The sequence below is a fragment of the Sus scrofa genome, chromosome 5, assembly GCF_054392235.1.
Source record: "Sus scrofa isolate SSC_HxYL_T2T_F1_AM1 chromosome 5, Sscrofa_HxYL_maternal_Yorkshire_Landrace_v2.0, whole genome shotgun sequence".
Taxonomy (NCBI): Eukaryota; Metazoa; Chordata; class Mammalia; order Artiodactyla; family Suidae; genus Sus; species Sus scrofa.
In genome coordinates, this window is record NC_139387.1 from 19,318,089 (window position 1) to 19,339,443 (window position 21,355).

At 44.1% G+C, this 21,355-nt stretch overlaps 1 protein-coding gene and 1 long non-coding RNA gene across 23 annotated transcripts in view; both read left to right on the forward strand.

The window, feature by feature from the left end:
• Window positions 1–21,355, forward strand: part of LOC146403181 (uncharacterized) — a 329,068-nt gene that overhangs the window by 294,508 nt on the left and 13,205 nt on the right. The window lies entirely within an intron of this gene.
• SLC4A8 (solute carrier family 4 member 8) overlaps window positions 1–21,355 on the forward strand; it is a 79,186-nt gene that overhangs the window by 52,481 nt on the left and 5,350 nt on the right. For 11 of the 22 annotated variants that reach the window (XM_084955600.1, XM_084955594.1, XM_021091663.2 and 8 more), the window contains 9 exons: window positions 319–480; window positions 3,203–3,316; window positions 5,710–5,871; window positions 6,777–7,028; window positions 10,601–10,669; window positions 11,777–11,950; window positions 15,664–15,801; window positions 17,701–17,792; window positions 19,960–20,055. In XM_084955600.1, coding sequence (XP_084811726.1) covers window positions 319–480; window positions 3,203–3,316; window positions 5,710–5,871; window positions 6,777–7,028; window positions 10,601–10,669; window positions 11,777–11,950; window positions 15,664–15,801; window positions 17,701–17,792; window positions 19,960–20,055 — 1,259 coding nt within the window. Of the gene's footprint in view, window positions 1–318; window positions 481–3,202; window positions 3,332–5,709; window positions 5,872–6,776; window positions 7,029–10,600; window positions 10,670–11,776; window positions 11,951–15,663; window positions 17,061–17,279; window positions 17,621–17,700; window positions 17,793–19,959; window positions 20,056–20,353; window positions 21,285–21,355 lie in introns of those variants that run through there. The other 11 variants (XM_084955593.1, XM_013988276.3, XM_013988273.3 and 8 more) reach the window with 4 other exon arrangements.

Genomic DNA, 21,355 nt, shown 5'->3' on the forward strand with positions numbered 1-21,355 from the left:
GGTAGGGTGGGGGGGCAGATCCAGGTTTTGTTGGGCTTGAAAAGCATTCATGTTTGGAAGTCCTCTGTACTAAAAATAATAGAAACTGCTAGGGCCCTCACAGTAAACCTTGTGTTTACTCAGGACGGTTCTGGCTTCATTTTCATAAGTGTCTTAGTTAGGACCCTAAGTAGCCACCCTACCTGCAAGGGACCTATGCTGGTGAGAGCCCCACAGCCACATGGAGGGCAAGCAGATGCCGCAGGCAGCCTGTGCTTCCCAGCAGCTGAGGACTCCCTCGTGCCTGCTCTCTGTCACCCAGAATGCTTGTTCCCCCAGGAGTGCCAGGATATGCATGGCGAGTTCACTGGCTCTGCGTGCGGCCACCATGGACCCTATACTCCTGATGTGCTCTTTTGGTCCTGCATTCTCTTCTTCACCACCTTCATCCTCTCCAGCACCTTGAAGACATTTAAGACAAGCCGCTACTTCCCAACCAGAGTAGGTAGCACGCTCTTGCATTTCTTGCCTGATGGATTTCAAATAGTCTGTTCTCAGCCTCCATGCTGCTGGAGGTTGGCAGGTGCAGGGCTCCAGATGCCCTGAGGAGCCACGCCGTGGCTCTCTCTTCTTCCTGTGTCCAGCAGCCTCTGTCCTAGCTGTGTGGTCTGGGGTGAGGGGTGAATCCTTAAAAGGTTTTGATTGAAAGATGTCAGGTGAGTTTAAGGCTGTGGTAGTGTTCTCGAAGAGCAATCAAGTCTTCTTTCCAGAATCCTGGGACAGGTGGCACACATAGCTGGAGCTGGGTCCTGGAGACAGTAGATCGTGTTCGTTGCTGGGGATACAGAGGGGACCCCAGAGTCTCCTCCCAGGGATGGCCCTTAAAATAGCTCACTGTGAGATCACTGGTCACAATGATAGCAGAGGCCAAAACCTCCTGACTGGGCTTGCGTGATGGTGTCGAGCCTCAGTCACCTCTCCCTGATGCAGATGGCATTGTCTGCCGGTTTTGGCAGAATTAGAGGCTGAGGGTAGAGTGGCTAAAGAGGCCTTTGCTTTGAAGAGGAGCTGGAGTCAGGAGGAAATGGTGGCTTTTCTGTATGTGAGGCTTCACTTAGGTACATTTGCAGAGCAGGATGTGTGAATGGGTGGGGGGCTCAATTGATTAGACATTGTCTGTGCGCATCTTCACAACTGAAACCCACATTCAGACCTCAGTGAGCCTGCATAGTGGTTAAGCGAGGCACATGTCAAATAAGCTCTGAGTCATTGTTTTGGGTCTGGACAAATAGTTAACAAGTGTCAATTGTGTAACGACTACTTGCTCAGGTTTGGGTTACATGCTATGGGGGATGCAAAGGAAATTTAAAATCTGGTCTCTGTAACAGACACACGACTATAAATAAAATGGATAAACAACAAGGACCTACTGTGTAGCACGGGGAACTATATTCATTATCCTGTGATAAACCGTAATGGTAAAGAAGCTGAAAAAGAATATATATATATTATATTATTATGTATATATAATATTGTATGTATATTATATTACATATGTGTTATATAAAAGAATATATATATATACTGAATCACTTTGCTGTACACATGAAACATCTGTAAATTAACTGTGTGTCAATAAAAATAAAAATAATAAAATGAACTGTAAACTGTGAATTATATCTCAGTAAAGATAGTCTGTAATTCAAAAAAAGATATGGTCTCAGATAGGAAGGGGGAACCCATGCTACATCAAGGCCATAGGAGGCAGTAGTAAGTAGGGAGATGCCAACCTGGGATGTAAGTGCCATGGGACTTTGGGCCCCAGGATGGTCAGGGTGGGCTTCATGGTGGAGCAGCTACCTGTTCAGAGAATTTATATAACATTCAGAGGAGAACAAACAAAACCAGGGAAGGGGAGCTGGAAACCTCGGGTTTCAAAGGAAAGTGAGGTCAGATTAAGGTGTTAGTGATGTTATATGTGGCTAAGATGTATTTGGCTCTGTCTCATTAGAAGTTCAGATTATGGGGAGTTCCCGTTGTGGCTCAGTGGGTTAAGAACCCGATGAGCATCCATGAAGATGTGGGTTTGGTCCCTCGCCTCGCTCACTGGGTTAAGGATCCAGTGTTGTCGTGAGCAGTGGTGTAGGTCACAGATGAGGCTCAGATCCCATGTGGCTGTGGCTGCGGTATAAACTGGCAGCTGTAGCTCTGATTCAGCCCCTCGCCTGGGAACCTCCATATGCCACAGGTTCGGTCCTAAAAAGCAAAAAAAAAAAAAAAAAAAATTCAGGTTAAGGATTTCCTGCTATGGCACAATAGGATTGGCAATGTCTCTGGAGCACTGGGACACAGGTTCAATCCCCAGCCTGACACAGTGTGTTAAGGATCTGGCATTGCCATAGCTTCAGCATAGGTCAAAACTGCAGCTCCAATCTGATCCCTGGCCAGGGAACTCCATATGCTGCAGGGCAGCCAGAAAATTAAAAAAAAAAAATCAGATTACGGTGGGCACTGGACATTGTATTCTATTAAAACTACACTAAGCTATAAAATGGGTTAGTCAGTCCTCTTAGGGGCAAAATGGTGATAACTGCTTTGGAGAAAAACAAAGTAGGAAAAGGGTACAGGAGGTGCCAGATGAGAAGGGCTCAAATCCTGGGTGTGAGCTGAAGGCAGAGTCAACAGGACTTGCAGATGCAGTCAGTGTTGGGTCTGGGAGAGAAGAAGAGTTGGTGCTGCTGGAGATTCTTGGCTGGCATAGCTGGACCTTGCTGGTCCCAGGAAATCTTATCCCAGGTTCTCAGAACTATTCCCTGAATGCAGGGCCTAGATGTTCACCACAGAACTCATGAGAGTTTGAAGTGGGTTCCAGTGGAGTTTATTAGAGGATCCATTCTCTCCTGTCATAGCCACACTTGGGGGTATTAATTTGGGCATGTTAGCATATTCCTATTGTTTCAATATGCTTGTATTAATTCAACCATGAAATTAAAGCATCCTTCTGAGGATTTTTTTGGGATATATAATAGTGTTTATTGAAAATAGTTAAGTAGTACATTTGATACATTATTTATTTTTGCTTCTTAATATTTTTGATCTTTTTTTTAATGAGATACGCAAGAGTAGTTTTTCTTCCGAGGACGTTTAAGCCTCTTACAACACCTGAGTCTTTTCTTTCGTAGTGAACCTACTAAAACACGTCTCCAATCCTTTCTCATGCCAGGTCCGCTCCATGGTGAGTGACTTTGCTGTTTTCCTCACCATCTTCACCATGGTGATTATTGACTTTTTGATTGGAGTCCCATCACCAAAGCTTCAAGTTCCCAGTGTGTTCAAGGTAAACAGATCTCAGGTACTTGGTGCCCTTATGTAGTTTCATAGACTCTGGTCCCGAGTTTTCTCAAAGGCCTTTCTTGATCCTAATCATGAATTTTGCAGTCCTCTAAATCTGAGCCTTGCTCCCCATGCCTTACCATTGAGAAAAACAAACTCTTCAGGGTTGGCTGAGTTCAGGTCAGAGAACAGAAAACCTAATGCTGTTTAATGAATGAAAAGTATTATTTATTTTCATTAGTGCCGCTTATTGTTTTTAACATATGAGGATTTAAAATGATGGAATGTGCATCTTTACACAGATACATACCAGAGACCGTGGAAACATGGGTCTCTGGCACAAATCTGGTTCACAGCACCTCACTGGACATCAGCTGGCTAGGGCAGCGGGAAGGATGAAAAGGCTCTATATAGGCCTTGATCCCAGCCCTCAAGGATCTAGGGCCCCCCTAGAGTAATCATGACATCTCTTCAGCCCTAATTCATCATTCGTAGAACTCTCTATAATATTTATCCAAAAACTTATACGAAAAAAGTAAAACAAATTGTCAAAAGCTGGGGACTCCAAATCGATTTCAGTGTGGGGACACTAACTGAGTAAACTGAGAAGATGGAAAAGCTGAGCTCAGTTCCTTAGATCCCCACAGGGTGGAGAGGGGAGAAAACCTGGGAGTTCGAAGGGACTGGAGAAGAGCCAGCAGAGGGGGAATGAGGAAGCTGGGGAGGAGGAGGAGGCCCGGAACTTTAAACACCCGCACAGTCCTCCATCTTCCCTCTCTCTCCCTCTCCCTGAAGTAGGCCTGGTTAAAAATATCTTTTTCCATATTGCTTGAAAATTTTTATTTTGTTAAATTCACGGAAATGCCACCACTTAGAAATCGATGAATTAAAACACACCTTCTTTAAAAATATAATAGCTCTGAGAATATATCATTCTCATCTTTGTGTGAATGAGTGCCGTCAGCTCTTTCTCTAATACGTGGCTGAGGTCTGCCCTGCAGGAGGAATGAATTTTGTGTAACACTAAGTAATCTGGGAACATTAAGCTGTCCTTGGAGAGGTTCCCTGAAGGGTAGGCTTAAGAGAGTCAGAAGGTACTGGATTTCTGGGACATCTGGGAAGAAGGCCTCTGGGAGGTGGCAGAGATGAGAGGGGAAATGGGAGAATGTCAAAGAAAACAGTGCCCTTGGCAGGCCTCGCTTTTAGGAAGCAGAGAAGGAATTTTCTTCTTCTTCTCTTCCCTATTACCCCGCATGGCCCCCAGTGACCAAGATCCAGTGTGAAGGCTAGTGCTTTTACTAATGGGTTAATGTCAGTCAGGGTTTAGGAAGTTTTTGTGTTGGCCTAACAATTTAACTACCACTCAGAACATTGTTACTAAGGAGAGAGATTCTGTAAACTTTCAGAACCTAACCTGTTCGTAATATGGGACTTGGTGACGTTATCGAAGGGTGTTTGAATCCTGGAGTCATAACAAATACATGTCCAAGTGCTTTGGATATAACAGTCTTTGCTTTGTTCCTTGAGTTTGGGTGAATACTGGGCCCATCTGTATCCCTGGCTTTTATCCCCCATCACTACTTGCCAGACAAAGTGCATTTTTCCCCCAGAATGGGGTTTTGTGGAGATCCAGGAGGGTTTAGGTATTTTACAAACACCCAAATAGGGTTTATGAACAGTGTCTTACACTGCTAAGAGGCATTGGAGAGGGTCCTAGATCACACAAGTCCCCAAGCTCAGCAGTCTTGGGCTCCTCTGTCAAGTCCACTGCCTGGACCCGTGTGTCACTGCTGGTCACTGGTCCAAGAGGTCCTTGGACCAGTCCCCTGAGATTCCGTGCACCTGGCTTTACTTTGCCTTTATTTGTGCTGTGGACATACATGATATGGCTACTGGAGTGGAGCAGTGCGGAAGATAATCAAAGTTACTGTGGGTGTTAGTCTTTGGAAATTGTTAAATTCTTTTTTGACAATAAATTTTGTTGTTAATTATATTTTACTTGTACTAATGTTGAGATAAAGTCTCAGAGAACACAGGAGTTTGGAGAGTAGGGGAAGGAAGTGAAGGATTAATGAATATTCTGTAAGAAGCTGACAATTGAGGACTGACTTTCAAAGGGGATTTGGGATGAAGTCTTAGATTTCCTAAGGAATTGTATTTCATGATTTTTTCTTTGTTTTGGCCGTACTTGCAGCGTGTGGAAATTCCCAGGCCAGGAATCAAACCCAAGCCACAGCTTCATCCTTAGTCTGCTGTGCCACCAGGGAATTCCTTTATGCCTTTTTTTTTTTTTTTAAAGGATTCAAGAATAAGAGTGAGATTCCGTTTGATCTGTTTTGCCCTAATGACTATAGTTAACTTAAAATACAAAAATAAAACCTTGTTTTTTCCTATTAGCCAACAAGGGATGATCGAGGGTGGATTATTAGTCCCATCGGCCCCAATCCCTGGTGGACTGTGATAGCTGCAATTATCCCAGCTCTTCTCTGCACTATCTTAATATTCATGGATCAGCAGATCACAGCTGTCATCATTAACAGGAAGGAACACAAACTCAAGGTAACAGGAAGTTCTGACCTAGAAGGACTGATAATGGCAGCCTGTTATGGTTTTTGTTTGTTTGTTTTGTTTTTTAACTTTAGGGTAAGCCATTTAGACCAGGAACTATAGAACCTAGATAAAGGTAGTCCTGGGAGGAGCTAATACAGGGCTTCCCAGTGTTTCCCATCCCTCCATCAATGACAAAGATTGGTTTGAAATGAGTAGAGCACAATGGTGTGATGTGAAGGCAGCTTGGAGTCCATTACTCTCCTCTCAAACCCATGGGGGAGGTGGGCGGGCAGAGTTCCTGATGGTCCCTGTGTAGACACTTGCTCTGGGTTGGGCTTATCTTCCTGAGATTCAGGTCAGCGCTTGGGCCACAGTTTTCTCGAGACAGGTATTCTTCCGTTGATGTCCATGACTAAGGTCTCCAGACAGAACCCTGAGCCCAAGGACCTAGGAGGTACAGTTGGTGCCAGTAGTGAAAGACTTCATGCCTCATTTCTATTCCTTCTTTCCTTAGAGCAGACAACGTCCATATTTGGCAAGGAATGGGGGAGTGTTCATAGGAACCTGTTTATCTACAGCTCCTGTAGGGATTACCATCTAGGATGGTCAAGATGTGGCTTGGTCTCTTGTTAATCTACCAAGAAATGATGCATCTTTTTCTTCGTGAGACTTGGGGTGAGATCAGAGGGCATGGGAATAAAAAATGGATATTGGCATGTGTAGGACAGGCTAAGGTTTCTCTTTTTCTTCTCTGTTCCCTCCAAACCAGGAGGCGCTGGAATATTCTTCTGGAATCCCTGGACTTCTTCTTCCTTATCCATACCTGCCTTCCTGCTTTGGGCCTCTTGGCCCACTGTCCTATGTCCCACTACAGCCAGACCACTAATGGTGACGGAGACTCTGTTTCCCCACAGAAAGGATGTGGCTACCACCTGGACCTGCTGATGGTGGCCATCATGCTGGGTGTCTGCTCCATCATGGGCCTGCCCTGGTTCGTGGCTGCAACTGTCCTGTCCATCACACATGTGAACAGCCTCAAACTGGAATCTGAGTGCTCTGCCCCCGGAGAACAGCCCAAATTCTTGGGTATTCGAGAACAGAGAGTGACAGGCCTCATGATCTTTGTGCTGATGGGCTGCTCAGTGTTCATGACAGCTATATTAAAGGTAACCATTCATTCATTCATTAAGAAAATTCTGAGTGCCTCATTTGTGCCAGGAATGCTATTAGATGCTGGGAGTAACAGTGGTATGCCAAATAGGCACACATACAAATAGCTGCCCTGAAGGAGTTCATTCTTGTGGGATAAAACAGATAAAATGTACTTAAGAAAGTTAAGACAACAGACATGGTAACTACAGAATATGATGTGTGATAAAAGGAAATATACAGTGCTCTGTGGTACTGTAGAGAATTAAGGGGATGTGTTTTATTAGTGTGCTCAGAGAAGGCCTCTCTAAGGAGATGGTATGTAAGATGAGATGGAGCCAACCACGCCATGGGTGGTGGCAGAGGGCATTGGGCTGGGGGGTGGGGGGAGAGAAAAGCAGTCTAGACAGGCCTTGAGGTGGGAAATAGTGATGTGTGTTCTAGGAGATACCAGGGTGTGTGGCTCAAGGGTGTTGAGTTAAGGCAAGAGTGCAGTGAGATGAGACTGAAGAGTCGCCAGGGACGATCCTGCAGGGCCTTGTGACACTGGTAAAGGTAACCTTCCAAGGGTTTTAACAGGAGGGGGACATGACCCATTTAGTATTCTAAAAAGATCTCTCTGGCTGATGTCTAGACAATAAGTTCTTAGGGTCAAGGTAAAATAGAGGCAGAGAGACCAGTGAGTCTGTAACAGGTGAGAGATAATGGAGGCTTGGATGAGGAGATTGGCAGCAGGGATGCATAAAAGGCATGGCTTCTGTATATCTTGGAGGAGAACCGAAGGTCCTGCTGGTTGACTGAACAGGGAATGGGGTGTGGAAAATGGGAAAAAATCAAATGCCTGCTAGGTTTCTGACTTGACACCTGGATGGAGGTTGGGTGGCATGTCGGATGGAGAAGACTGCATGAAAGAGGAAGTGATTTGTGACCTGCGTCAGGTTTTGAGTGAGATGTCTGGGGGGCATCTGAGTGAAGAGCTAGAGGAGGGTTCTGGACTAGAAATGTAAATGTGGGCGTCAGCAGCACACCCACAATGCCCTCGGTATTGAAAGCCACGGAAGTAGATGAGACCTGCCGAGAGGAGGATGGCTACAAGGAAGGAGGCTCAGAGGCAGAGCAGGGTCTAAGGGGACCAGGACTCGGAAGTCAGGTTGAGCCGGGTAGAGGAGACAGAAATGGAGACCAAAGAGCTGCCCAGCAGGCGACGGGGACCAGGAGGGTGTCCAGCAGGGAAGCCATGCAAAAGCTGGCTAGAAACTGTCCGGGAAGATGAAGATCAGACCCCCAGGCCACTGGATTTGGCAACATGGAGGCCTAAGGTGACTGGACAAGGGCAGGTTCATTGGAACAGCAGAGCAGAAGCCACCTGAGAGGGGACTGACGGTAAAGAGGTGGTGAGGAAGCAGAGTGTGGGCAGCCCACTCTTTCAAGAGGCTTTTTCTGTGGAGTGGAACAGAAAGGTGGGCATCTCCAAAGAAGACGTACAGATGGCCGAGAAACACATGAAAAGATGTTCAGCGTCACTCATTATTAGAGAAATGCAAATCAAAACCACGATGAGGTACCACCTTACACCAGCCAGAATGGCCAACTAGTACACTGTTGGTGGGATTGTCAATTGGTGCAACCACTGTGGAAAGCAGTATGGAGATTCCTCAGGAAACTACACATAGACCTACCATTTGATCCAGCAATCCCACTCCTGGGCATCTATCCAGAGAGAACCACGACTCACAAAGACACATGTACTCCAATGTTCATTGCAGCACTATTTGCAATAGCCAAGACATGGAAACAACCTAAATGTCCATTGAGAGAGGAGTGGATCCAGAAGATGTGGTACATATATACACAATGGAATATTACTCAGCCATTAAAAAGAATGAAATACCGGCATTTTTTGCAACATGGATGGACCTAGAAACTATCATGCTAAGTGAAGTCAGCCATACAATGAGACACCAACATTAAATGCTTTCACTGACATGTGGAATCTGAAAAAAGGACAGACAGAACTTCTTTGCAGAACAGATGCTGACTCACAGACATTGAAAAACTTATGGTCTCCAGAGGAGACAGTTTGGGGGGTGGGGGGATGTGCCTGGGCTGTGGGATGGAAATCCTGTGAAATTAGATTGTTATGATCATTATACAACTACAGATGTGATAAATTCATTTGAGTAATAAAAAAATGAAAAAATAAAAAATATATATATAAAAAAAGAAAAGTGGGCAGTAGCTGGTGTGAGATGGGTTAAAAGGGGATTTTTGGAAAGATAGAAGCTACTGGGAACATGAGAAAAAAAATTTTTGTGTGTGTAAGGCCTGCATCTGGGAAAAATGGGATGAAAAGGAACCCTCTTGTCACCAAGCCCACCCATTCCGGGGCACTTGCTTTGCTCCCTTGCCTCCTTCCCCTCTTTTTGGTGAATCCTCAGCTACCTATTTAAATGCTGTTTAAGGGCGAGAAAAGAGAGAGCTGAGAAAGGATTCTGAGCCACCTTCCCCTTAATCTTATCCCCTCTCCTCAGGCCCCACCCCTCTCCATTCTTTGCCCCCAGCCCTGCCCCCACCCCCACCTCTGATCTAAATGCCATCTGGGGAGCCCAAAGTCGCAGCCCCTCTGGGAGTGTAACCATGACGGCATGGCAGTGGGCGTTGCCCGGCCTTCCTATAACTGTCTCAGGAGGGTTCTTTTAGGAAACCATTCCAGTAGATCTTCAAACGAGGTTATTTAGCACCAAATGTCTATTCACCATAGAACCTGAACAATGTAGAGTCCAATGGGGATTTTCAAATCAAAGAAGAATGGTTTGGGGCAATGTTCTTTAGCCCTGGAATAAAAACATGTTGAGTTTAGTCTTTGTAATGAGACTTTCCTCGCCTTGATGCTGTAGGCCTCCCTCCTCTACCTTATAAAGTTGTTCAGAAAGTCACCCAGATTGATGTAACCTAAGTGTGTATGTATGTTCAATGCAATGGAATAATGTTGGTATTTCTCGCCACATCACTCCTCCTCTGATAAGATACCTCCCTACTCCTGCCCGCAGTTCTCTGGTAAATAAAAAAAGCAAATGTTTTTAGTCTATATTTAAAATACACCAAAACCCTGAGGATATGAGTGTGCGATTACAAAAGATTTAAAAGGTATTGGTTCTGAGACAGCAGAGTTTCACAGCGGAAGCACGCTGGGGCCATAAAAGGTGTCAGTTCTATAAAAGAGGGGTGCGTGCATGCGTGTGTGTTTGTGTGTGTGTGTGTGTGTGTGTGCGTGCATGTGAGTGCGAGCGCACGTGCCGATTTCCATGGGGGAGGAAGAGCCAGATGGGGAGAAGACGTGAGGCCTGTGATTTAACCAGGACCAGATTATACTTATGTGTAATCATTTCATTTCAGAACAAAATGATTTTTATCCTTGTCAGCTTCTGTTTTTGTTTCTCCCTCTAAATCATATAAAGGCAGCAGAAACTAATGCAGCATTTATGTAGCGATTTTGTGACTTTGCTTCCTTCTCGGAGGTTTGGAAGTTTTGATCATATTGAGTGTGCTGTGACCCTGAATTTAATTTCTGGTCTTTCTGCCCTTTCAGTTCATCCCGATGCCAGTCCTCTATGGAGTTTTCCTCTACATGGGAGTGTCTTCACTGCAGGGGATTCAGGTATTGAATGGTTGAGCCAGGCAATGTCTTCTTTCTGAGAGCTCACCTGTCCTGACCGGAGAGGAACTTGGGAAACCATTTCCTAGTCTTTCTAGTTAAACTGTTTGAGGCATTTCTTTGGACATTGGGCAAAATGTCATGTCAGCATGAGGGCATAGAGACTTCCAGGGTGGCCTGGCTCAATGTCATGGTTCCAGCTATTGGTCAGTTATTCAACAGACAATTTTCAGGCATGTATTAAACACTAGGTGCTTTGTAAGATGCTGGTAAACTTAGATTTGAAAGGTTGTTCAAGAGCCAAATTGGTTTCCATGCATGGTCAACACTAGTTTTAATTCTTGGCTAAAGCGTGAGGGGGGTTTAACTGGGGGCTCATTGGTAAGGAGATTGGGAGTAGTGAGAGCTGCTGTAGGTAAGCAGGTAACACTTCCTGTCATGCTGCTCTGTCTTTTCCCATCTGTCAACTCATTCCTGAGTCCTGTGAACAGAAAAAAGCAGGCTCTTGCCAATGATTAGCTGGGTACCCGGACAATACATAACCTTAGTGGCTGCTTCTCTTGGTGGCTGGTTCCCTTTGCTATTTTGGACTGCCCAGGGGTCATTCTTCTACACTGAGGTCTGATGTGACTTTGAGCAGATTATTAATTTCTCTGGGTCTCTGTCCTCATTTTCATCCTATAAGGCTGGTCATATTTTCTATATCCAGAATGTTCTGAGGTTTCATTTTATCTTTTTACCATAAATAATCAACGAAAAGCTCCAGACTCTTCAAAGAACAAATAAGAGATTTGGTCTTTTAAGCAGAAAGATGTCATGGCCTTATTTTGTTTTCCCTGAGAAAGATCTCTTTCCATACTCCCTGAGAAAGATCTCTTGGAGCTAGAAGGAAGTTGGAATCCAGAATTAGAAGAGATAGATTCAAGTTTTGACTCTGTCACTTGCCAACCTTGGCCAAGTTACCTGTTCTCTCTGAGACTCAGTCTCTACTTCTGTCGGGTAGAAAAGGTCTCACCTACCTTTTGGAGCAGGTGATGTAAGACACATGAACAGGCCTAACAAGGCCCCCGAGAAGCCACCTGAAAATAAATGCTAGTTCCCTCCTCCCAGTTCTTTGATCGTCTGAAGCTCTTTGGGATGCCTGCCAAGCACCAGCCGGACTTCATCTACCTGCGGCACGTGCCGCTGCGCAAGGTACACCTCTTCACCCTCATCCAGCTGACCTGCCTCGTCCTGCTCTGGGTCATCAAGGCGTCTCCAGCTGCCATCGTCTTTCCAATGATGGTGAGTTTAAAAGGTATTAGGATTATTTTTTTAAAATAGTGATAAAATATATATAACATAAAACTTACCATCTTCACTAATTTTTTTAATGGCTGCACCTGCGGCACATAGGAATTCCTGGGCCAGGGGTTGAATCCGAGCCACAGCTGTACCTTATACCACAGCCACCGCAATGTCAGCTCCTTTAACCCACTCCTCCTGGTGGGGGATCGAAGCCACGCCTGCACAGCAACCCGAGCCACTGTGGTCAGGTTCTTAACCCACTGTTTGGGAACTCCCATCTTCACTATTTTTAAGTGTACATTTCAGTGGCATTAAGTGCATTCACATTGTTGTGCAACCATCACCAACATCCACCTCCAGAGCTTTTTTCATCTTGCAGAACTGAAATTCTGTACCCATCAAACAATAATGCCCCGTTTCTCCATCTCCTCAGTCCCTGGCAACCACCATTCTTCCTGTCCATCTCTTATGAATCTGACTCCTCTAGGGACCTCATGTGAGTGGAATCTGGTATTTGTCCTTTTGTGACTGGCTTGTTTTGCTTAGCATAACAGCTTCAGGGTTTATCCATGTTGTAGCCTGGTGGGTTTTTTTGGATAACAGCCATCCTAATGGGTGTGAGTTGGTATCTTGTTGTGGTTTATATTTCTCTAATGATTAATGATGTTGAGCATCTTTTCATGTGCTTATTGGCTATGTGTAACTTCTTTGGAGAAATATCTATTCAAGTCCCTTGCCCATTTTAAAATAATGTGTTTCTATAAGCAATGAGATGCTGCTATGTAGCACAGGGAACTATTCCTAGTCTCTTGGGATAGAACATGATGGAAGATAATACGAGAAAAAGTATGTATATGTATGTATATCTGGGTCACTTTGCTGTATAGCAGAAATTGGCACAAGAGTATAAATCACCTATAATTTAAAAAAAATAATGTTTTTTTTGTTTGTTTTTTGTTGTTGTTGTCTTTTTAGGGCTGCACCCGCAGCATGTGGAAGTTCCCAGGCTAGGAGTCTAATTGGAGTGGTAGCTGCCAGCCTACACCACAGCCACAGCAACATGGAATCCTTAACCCACTGAGCAAGGCCAGGAATCAAGCCTGTGTCCTCATGGATACTAGTCAGGTTTGTTACTACTGAGCCACAACAGGAACAACCCAAAGTGGGTTTTTTGTTGTTGTTGTTGAGTTTTAGCTCTCTCTATATTCTGGATATTAATCCTTCATGATGGTGAGTTTGTTTTTTACTTGGTCTTGGCAGGAGCAGCATTTTTAGGGGGGGCCTTGAGGTGTGGATGCATGTGAGTAGTAGTTTTCCATGTTTATTTTCAAGGCTATCAGTCGGCCTCTCTGCCTATCTGTCTTTTTTTTTTAGCGCTGCACCCACGGCATATGGAGGTTCCCAGGCTAGGGGTCGACTATGGATACTAGTCAGATTCATTCCCGCTGAGCCATGACGGGAACTCCTTCTCTGCCTATCTGTATTTCTTTCTATCAATCTCTCTCTCTCTCATGAATGTGACATGGGGAGGATTCTTCATGTTTGCAGTAATTTGCATATTATCTCAAAGCAATATGGTTCCATTTAGAATCTATTGCAATCGGAAGTTTCTTGGAGTTCCCACTGTGGCACAGTGGGTTAAGAATCTGACTGCAATATCTTAAGTTGCTGCAAAGGCATGGATTTGATCCCTGGCCCAGCTCCGTGGATTAAGGATCCTGCATTGCTGCATCTGTGGCATAGGTCGCAGCTGTGGCTTGGGTTCAATCTGTGCAGCCATTAAAAAAAAAAAAAAAAAGTGCCCGTATCGATGAAAATGTACTGTTTCAAGCCACTGGAAGAGGGAAGAGGTTGGCTTCACACTAGTGGGTGACTGGGACATCCTTCCCTCCTTTTTAAAGGGGCTTTGGAAAGGGGACTTGGACAGCTGAACTGTGTGATGCAACAGGTGACAAGCTGTTCCCTAAATCTAGGGTGATGGTAGGTCCTGCCACGTGACCAGCTCACTGTTTCATCTTCTCCCCTTGATGCCTTCCTGTCTTTGGCTCACCCTGTGTCATGAGGATGCTGAGAATTCAGCGGGCTTTTTGAAAGTTTCCTCTAGGACAGACCTCAAGAGGGAAAAGGCAGTGAGGGTGATGTCTGGTACTCATTTAGTAGGTACTTTTGAACTTGGTCTTACTGGGAGAATATTCAAGGGTGAGGGAACTAGAGATTTCTTTCCCCCAATCTCCTAGATATAAACCGTCCTGATGGGTTTCTCAGTTTTATCAGAGTACACGTAGTGTTGGAATTTGGGTGTTGTGGTCAGAGAGTAAATGGTTAGAGAAATAGCAAATTCCTGGCAATTCCTAGAAGGGATACTATCAATTTTGGATTTATTGGGAAAATGGTTATTGAAATTAGGGGGAAATGAATTTGCTTCATTCCTTATCCAGTCCCAGATAGACAAGGTGAACACCAGTCTAGCCAGGCAGATCATTCTGGGTTATTATGGGTTCTTCTTTGGCTGAAATGGCCCTTATAGGGAGAAAGTGGAGCTGCAGTTAAGGGCGCTGGTCATTTATATTGAGGAAATTAGCTGTCAGATTTTAGGCAAGTCATTTTCTCTCCCTGGGCCTCAGTCTCCTCATTTATAAAATGAGTGTCAAGCCAGGCCAGGGGGCAGAGACAAAAACCACTCGAGATCCATGATTCAGGCATCAAGCATGGCTTTTGTGAGTAAATGCATAGGCAGAGATGGTCCTTAAGGCCTCTCACTGCATGGTGACCCATGTTGGGGTTGGGCAGGCTGGCCCCAGCAAGGCCGGCTCCTCGAGAGGCCCTCCACCCCCTTGCTGCCCTTGTAACCCTTGCTGGCCTCAAACCAGGGGAAGCAGCTCTTAGGCCCATCTGTAGATAAAGGGTTTCTCTTTTCAGTGAAGGAATTAAGTTAGTTCAGCTAGGGGATCAATAAGTTGTAGGCTTATTATGGTGATAGTTAAATAAAATATTGTATATAATATAGTTAACTTAGTACCTGGTACAAAGAGAGCCTCAATAAAAGGCAACTCTTTCTCTCTTTTTAATGGCTACACCCATAGCATACGGAAGTTCCCTGGGCTAGGGATGGAATTCAAGCCACAACTGCAACTTGTGCCACAACCATAGCACCAGATGACAACTGACAACAGCTGACAATGCCAGATCCTTAACCCACTGTGCTGGGCCAGGAATTGAACCTGAGTCTCCAACAGCGATCTGAGCTGCTGCAGTGCTGAAGTTGGATTCCTTTTTTTTTGTTGTTGTTGTTTTTTGTTTTTTTGTCTTTTAGGGCTACTCCTATGGCATATGAAAGTTCCCAGGCTAGGGGTTGATTTGGAGCTACAGCTGCCAGCCTATGCCACAGCCATGGCAGTGCCAGATCCGAGCCATATCTACATTGCAGCTCACTGTAACATTGGATCCTTAACCCACTGAGCGAGGCCAGAGATCGAACCTGCATCCTCATGAATATTAGTCGAGTCATTACCACTGAGCCACAATGGGAACTCCCTGCAGTTGGATTCTTAATCTACTGCATCAAGTGGGAACTCCGAAGGCAGCTCTTAAGATTGTTTTGAGTTTGATTTTGCTTGACATGACCTAGTCTGCTGAGAAAATAAGACTTTGCTCTTTAACTTCAGGAAGGAAATGAGCCCCTTTAATTCACTTTCTTTATTTTTCCTCAGGTTTTGGCCTTGGTCTTTGTCAGGAAAGTCATGGATCTCTGTTTCTCTAAGCGTGAGCTGAGCTGGTTAGATGATCTCATGCCTGAAAGCAAAAAGAAGAAGTTGGATGATGCCAAAAAGAAGGCCAAGGAGGAAGAGGTCATAGTTCTTGTACCAACTGTACACTTTGGGGCAGCCTCAAGTTACAGAACATAGGAAGGGCCACATGAAAAGTCAGGATGTCTGGAATCCCAAAGGGTTATATTTAGGAGCTGGGAAGATTACTCCAAAGACATTCTCAGCCAATGGCTGTCCTTAATTTTCAGATTTGATAACCAGTTGTTTTTGCCCCCTCTGTTTGTCTACAGTCTATTCACCAGGTTCACACTTAGAATATGAATATAGAACCTGCTCTTATTATCAGATCTAATGGTTCATATTCTCCCCAAAGATCTAATTTGACAAGTATACAGAACCTATTGTTTTCTGAGAGTATACATGCCTCATTGCAGATGGTATTGCGGTTTGCAGAGGTAGCTCACATAGGACTTTCTGTCCTTCCTCATTTCCGTCAGCACTTGACATCTGCCATCCACTCAGTGGACCCTCAATCAATGGCCTATACGTGCAAAGAGTGGATGTGTAGCAAAGTACAGTTAGTGCCTGAAATAGTGTCCTTTGAAATTTAAAGGATTTTTTTCTAAAATCTTGGATTTTAAAAACCTTGTATTATTTTCTCCAGCTTTATTGAGATATAATTGACATATAACATGGTGTGAGTTTAAGCTGTACAGTGCAATGCTTTGATATATGTACATATTGTGAAATGATTACCATAACAGGGTGAGTTAACAACATCTGTCACCTCACATGGTCGTGTGTGTGTGTGTGTGTGTGTGTGTGTGTGTGTGTGTGTGGCGAGAACTTTTAAAATCTAATCTCTTAACCACTTTCAAATACACGACACAGGATTGTTAACTTTAGCTACCGTGCTGTACATTCCATCCCAGAACTTACACATCGTATTGATCCTCTTCACCCATCCCCACCTTCAACCCCTGGCGACCTGTTCTCAGTCTCCGGGACTTCAGTTGTTTTAGATTCAATATGTAAATGAGATTATATAGTGTTTGTCTTTCTCTGACATTTCATTTAGCATAATGCCCTCAAGTTTCATTCACGTTGTTGCAAATGGCAGGATCTTCTTTTTTATGGCTGAATAATATCCCTCTGTGTGTGTGTGTGTGTGTGTGTGTGTGTGTGTGTGTGTGTGTGTATTTTATTATGGAACATTTCAAACACAGTCAGTACTCATATTTACCCAGTTGCTTTGTTATTATTTTTAACCATTTGTATCAGGATCCAAATAAGGCCCATATATTACAATTGGTTAATATGTTTCTTAAATCTCTTTAGGGGTTCCCCTTCTGTCTTTTTTTCTTTTTGTTGAAGAATCTGGGTCTCTGACTTATGGGGTTTCCTGCCACTTAGATTTCACTAAATACGTCATTGGTATCATTTAACATATTCTTCTGTCCGCTATATTTCTGGTAAATTGGTAGTTGTATCTAAAGGTTTACCCAGATTCAAGTCCTTTTTTTTTTTCCTTTTTAGGGCTGCACTTGCAGCATACGGAGGTTCCCAGGCAAGGGGTTGAATTGGAGCTGCAGCTGCTGGCCTACACCACAGCCACAGCAATGCCAGATCTGAGCTGCATCTGTGACCTACACCACAGATCATGGCAACGCCAGATCCTTAACCCACTGAGTGAGGCCAGGGGTCAAACCTGCATCCTCATGGATATTAGTCAGGTTTGTAACCCCTGAGCCACAACAGGAATTCCCTCAAGTCCTTTTTTAAAAAATACTATTCCATAGGTACAGATATTGGGTGGTCTCTCTTTTTGTGGTGAGTCAAATCTATGAATGAAAATAATTATATGCTCTTATAACACATGTGAAAGAAAATTAGGTAAAAATTATGGTGATTGAAAAATGGGCTGCTGTAGATTATTGGTTTCATTGGTCCAGGATAAAATAATATCTCCCTTTCTTCTAGGAGGCTGAGAAAATGTTAGAAATGGGAGGAGACAAGTTCCCCTTAGAGAGCAGGAAGTTACTGAGTAGTCCTGGAAAGAACAGCAGTTTCAGGTAAATCTCCCCAAACACAGAGGAGCTGACTGTTCGGGTTGTTCTGTGAAAGCTCTAGCTCTGGGTGGCGGTGGGGGGGTCACAAAGGCAGCTGTTGGTCCAAAGAGCTAAACCTTCAGCCTCGCTGTTCCAACCTGTGAAAACCCCTTTGCTTCATCGGTTTACTGAGGGCCTGCCATGCATCAGGCACTGTGCTGGGTGCTGGGAGTCACAAGGGCAGGGGGAAGGGAGCCCATGTGCTGAGCACCTTCTCTGTGCTAGAAGGTTTACCGCGTGCTCTCATTTACCCTGTACAACAACTCCGTGATGTAAGCCTCACTATCCACTCTTGTTTGGTGAAGACACAGAGACTTGGAGAGTTCTTGGTCATTTGTCCAAGGTCACACAGTGTTTCTAAGTAAGGTTCTAAGAAAGGTTCAGTGTTTCTAAGTTCAAGGTTCAAACCCTAGTCTTCGTACTCCACAAACCAGTGCTCCTTCAGCCTTTCTCGGCCACCTTCCAAAGATGAGTGGCATGTAGCCTTTGTTTCTCAGCCTGCTGGGTGTGACATGCCCGAGCTCAGGCCAGCCTTTGGGGATCGCAGTGAGGCAGAGACAGCCCCTTCTTCCAGCTTAGCTCATGGCATCTACAGTCCTAGGAACCCAGGAGGAGCCAAATTGAAATTCCTTACTTCTGCCAGTGATCTTAGCCCTTTGGTCTGTCTAATTGGAGGCTCACCCAAATCAGTGGAAACCTAATTGATCCATTTGTTTATTCCTGGTATTTTGTTTCTGCTTTGGAAGAGGAACACACAAACAAAAGAAGCCCAGAAGTGGCGAGGGGACGGAAAAGAAAGAGAGCGGGAATCTGGGTCATCTAGATGCTGAATAATATACTGCTGAATTATTGAATTGATTGTGGTTTATACTGAGGGGGAGATGAGGCAAGTCTTTTCTTTGGTCATGATACATATATATTTTTTATATATCATGACCGAAGGTAAAATATATATTTATTTTTAACCACTAAATAGAGTATATATTTAGGGTCTATGACATGATATTTATATATATATATAAAAATAATACATACCAATATATGTGACTATATATATCAAAGTAACAACACATCCATCGCCTCCTATACTTACCCTTCTTTTCTGTGTGTGCTGAGAACACTCGAGATCTACTTTCTCAGCACCTTTCAAGTGTACAGTACATGATTATTATAGTCAATCACCATACTGTACCTTAAGTCTTCAGACTTTTTTCATTTTATAACTAAAAGTTTGTACCTTTTGATCAGTATCTTCCTTTCCTATCCCCCAGCCTCATTTTTTAACTGATCCCAAAGAAATGGAGTCTTTGGTCCTTAACTAAACTTTCTGCAAGTTGTCATGAAAGGAGCCATAGGCTTCGTATTCTCTGTGCCAAAGCATGAGCCATATTCCTTCTCTAGCAGATGCTGTCTCCTCTCTTGGCCATTTATTTATTTATTGGCCATACCCGAGGCATGTGGAAGTTTCCGGGCCAGGGATCAAATCCAAGCCACCGCCTTGGCAGCACCGGATCCTTAACCCACTGCGCCACAAAATTCCTCTTGGCCATTTAGAAGGAGACAGTCTGGCATGTAGAAAACGGTGAGTCCTGGGGGTCTCTAGAGACCAAGGACTGGATTCAAGGTCGTGTTTCTCCGCTTACGGATGTTTCACCTTGGAGAGTCTCTTAACCCTACGAGCTTTGGTTTCTGCACATTCAAAATGAGGATGTTAATAATCTCCGATGCTGTGACAGTGAAGAGAATATATTGCAACCGTCCTTTGTCAACTGCACATGGAAAAGATTTGGCCATGTAAATGAGAACGTGCACGAAGGATGCTCAGCACTGTGCCTGGCACGGGGGGAGGCTTAGTGAATGGCAGCTCCTAAAGCATCCCCAGAGAGCCCCGCATGGAGAGCAGAAGTGTGGGGGCAGTGCTGGCTGCTCACAGCCCCAGCCAGGCCCTCAGCCTACCTCCCGGGCCACCTTGCCTCTCGACGTCCCAGCCATCTGTTCTAGCGCTCCTGAGAGCTGCGAGACAGGCTCCCCCGGGCCTCCTCTTTTCCCTTCTGGCGGGTGGTGGGTGTTAGAGACCGCGATGTCTCTTATCCGTTTGTCTGACATTGACTGTCCGAAGCCTTGGTTTCAGGTGTGACCCCTCTGAGATTAATATATCTGATGAAATGCCGAAAACCACAGTCTGGAAAGCTCTCAGTATGAATTCTGGAAACACAAAGGAAAAGAGGTAAAGAAAACTATAATTGCTGATTTTTATTTATTTCTGGCTTTTAAAAATAGCAACCATGTTGAAAGTAAAATATATCTTAGTTGTAAAACTGAATTTATCTATTAATAGCACATCTAGGACTGCTGCTAACCCCACAGAAATAGCTATCAGCCTAAGAAAAGTAAAAATGTTTTCTAACTATTTGAGCTTATGTACCGCTTTGAGCTGCCCATTTACACAGGCCCAAAGTCAGGACGAAATGATTTGGGGATGTAAATTTGCTGTATCTGTTTCATTCCCTTAATCCTCTTTCTAGTTCCTATTTCAAAATCTGGTTACCTGAAGCCACACAAACTGGAAAACCTTTTTTCGGCACAACCACAGCAACGCCGGCTCCTTAACCCACTGAGTGAGACCAGGGATCAAACCCACATCCTCATGGATACTAGTCAGATTTGTTTCTGCTACGTCACAACAGGAACTCCTTGGAAAATCTTTAAAATATCTGAATAGTGTTGACAGTATTGACTTTAAATACCATTGGCTAGTATTGACTTTTAAAGTTGATAGACTTTAACCTATTTAACTTGTTCCATAATGAGAATTATTGCCAAGTGAAGATTTTGAAACATTACATTGTAACTGCTCTCTTATTTTGGAAACTAAATTCTGAATATCATTCGTCATTAGCGTGGATCAGTTTTAACCTGGTTGTTGAAAAAATGGAAAGACTTGAGACATTTTTGCCTACACGCAGGTGGGCTTTGCACCCAAATTACATGATTAATTTGGTCCAGACATTAAGTCATCAGATAACTGAAGGCAAAATCTTAGGTCTTATTAGAGGCAACTTTTCTAGTTAAAAATAACAAAGCACTAGGCTAGGTTAGGAAGCTTGGCCCAGCCATTAATTCCGTGTACAACCTGGCAGGCCACTGTTTCTGGCGCTTGGTCTATTTAGCCATGAAATAGGGTAATAATAATGAACTGCCTCACTCAGAAGGCTGCTCTGAGGAGAAACTGGTGTGCTTTGCAAAGTCACAGCCACCAGTGGGTGGTAGTGGTGGGTTATTTCTTCATCGAATGGGTTAAAATAAATCTGTGCTGAATGCGTGTGAAATATAGAATCTTGTTTCCTTCAGAGGAAAATCCAGGCAGCTGTTGAAATGTATAACGCACGTGGTTATTTTTAGTTGAGAACTCGTCTACTTGTAAATGAACTTAAAATATAGCCAGATCCAAACTGTGGTGACATCTTCAAAGTATTGTGTTAAAAGCAGGAATGAATCATGTGTTCCCTTTTTGTCTAATTGTAACA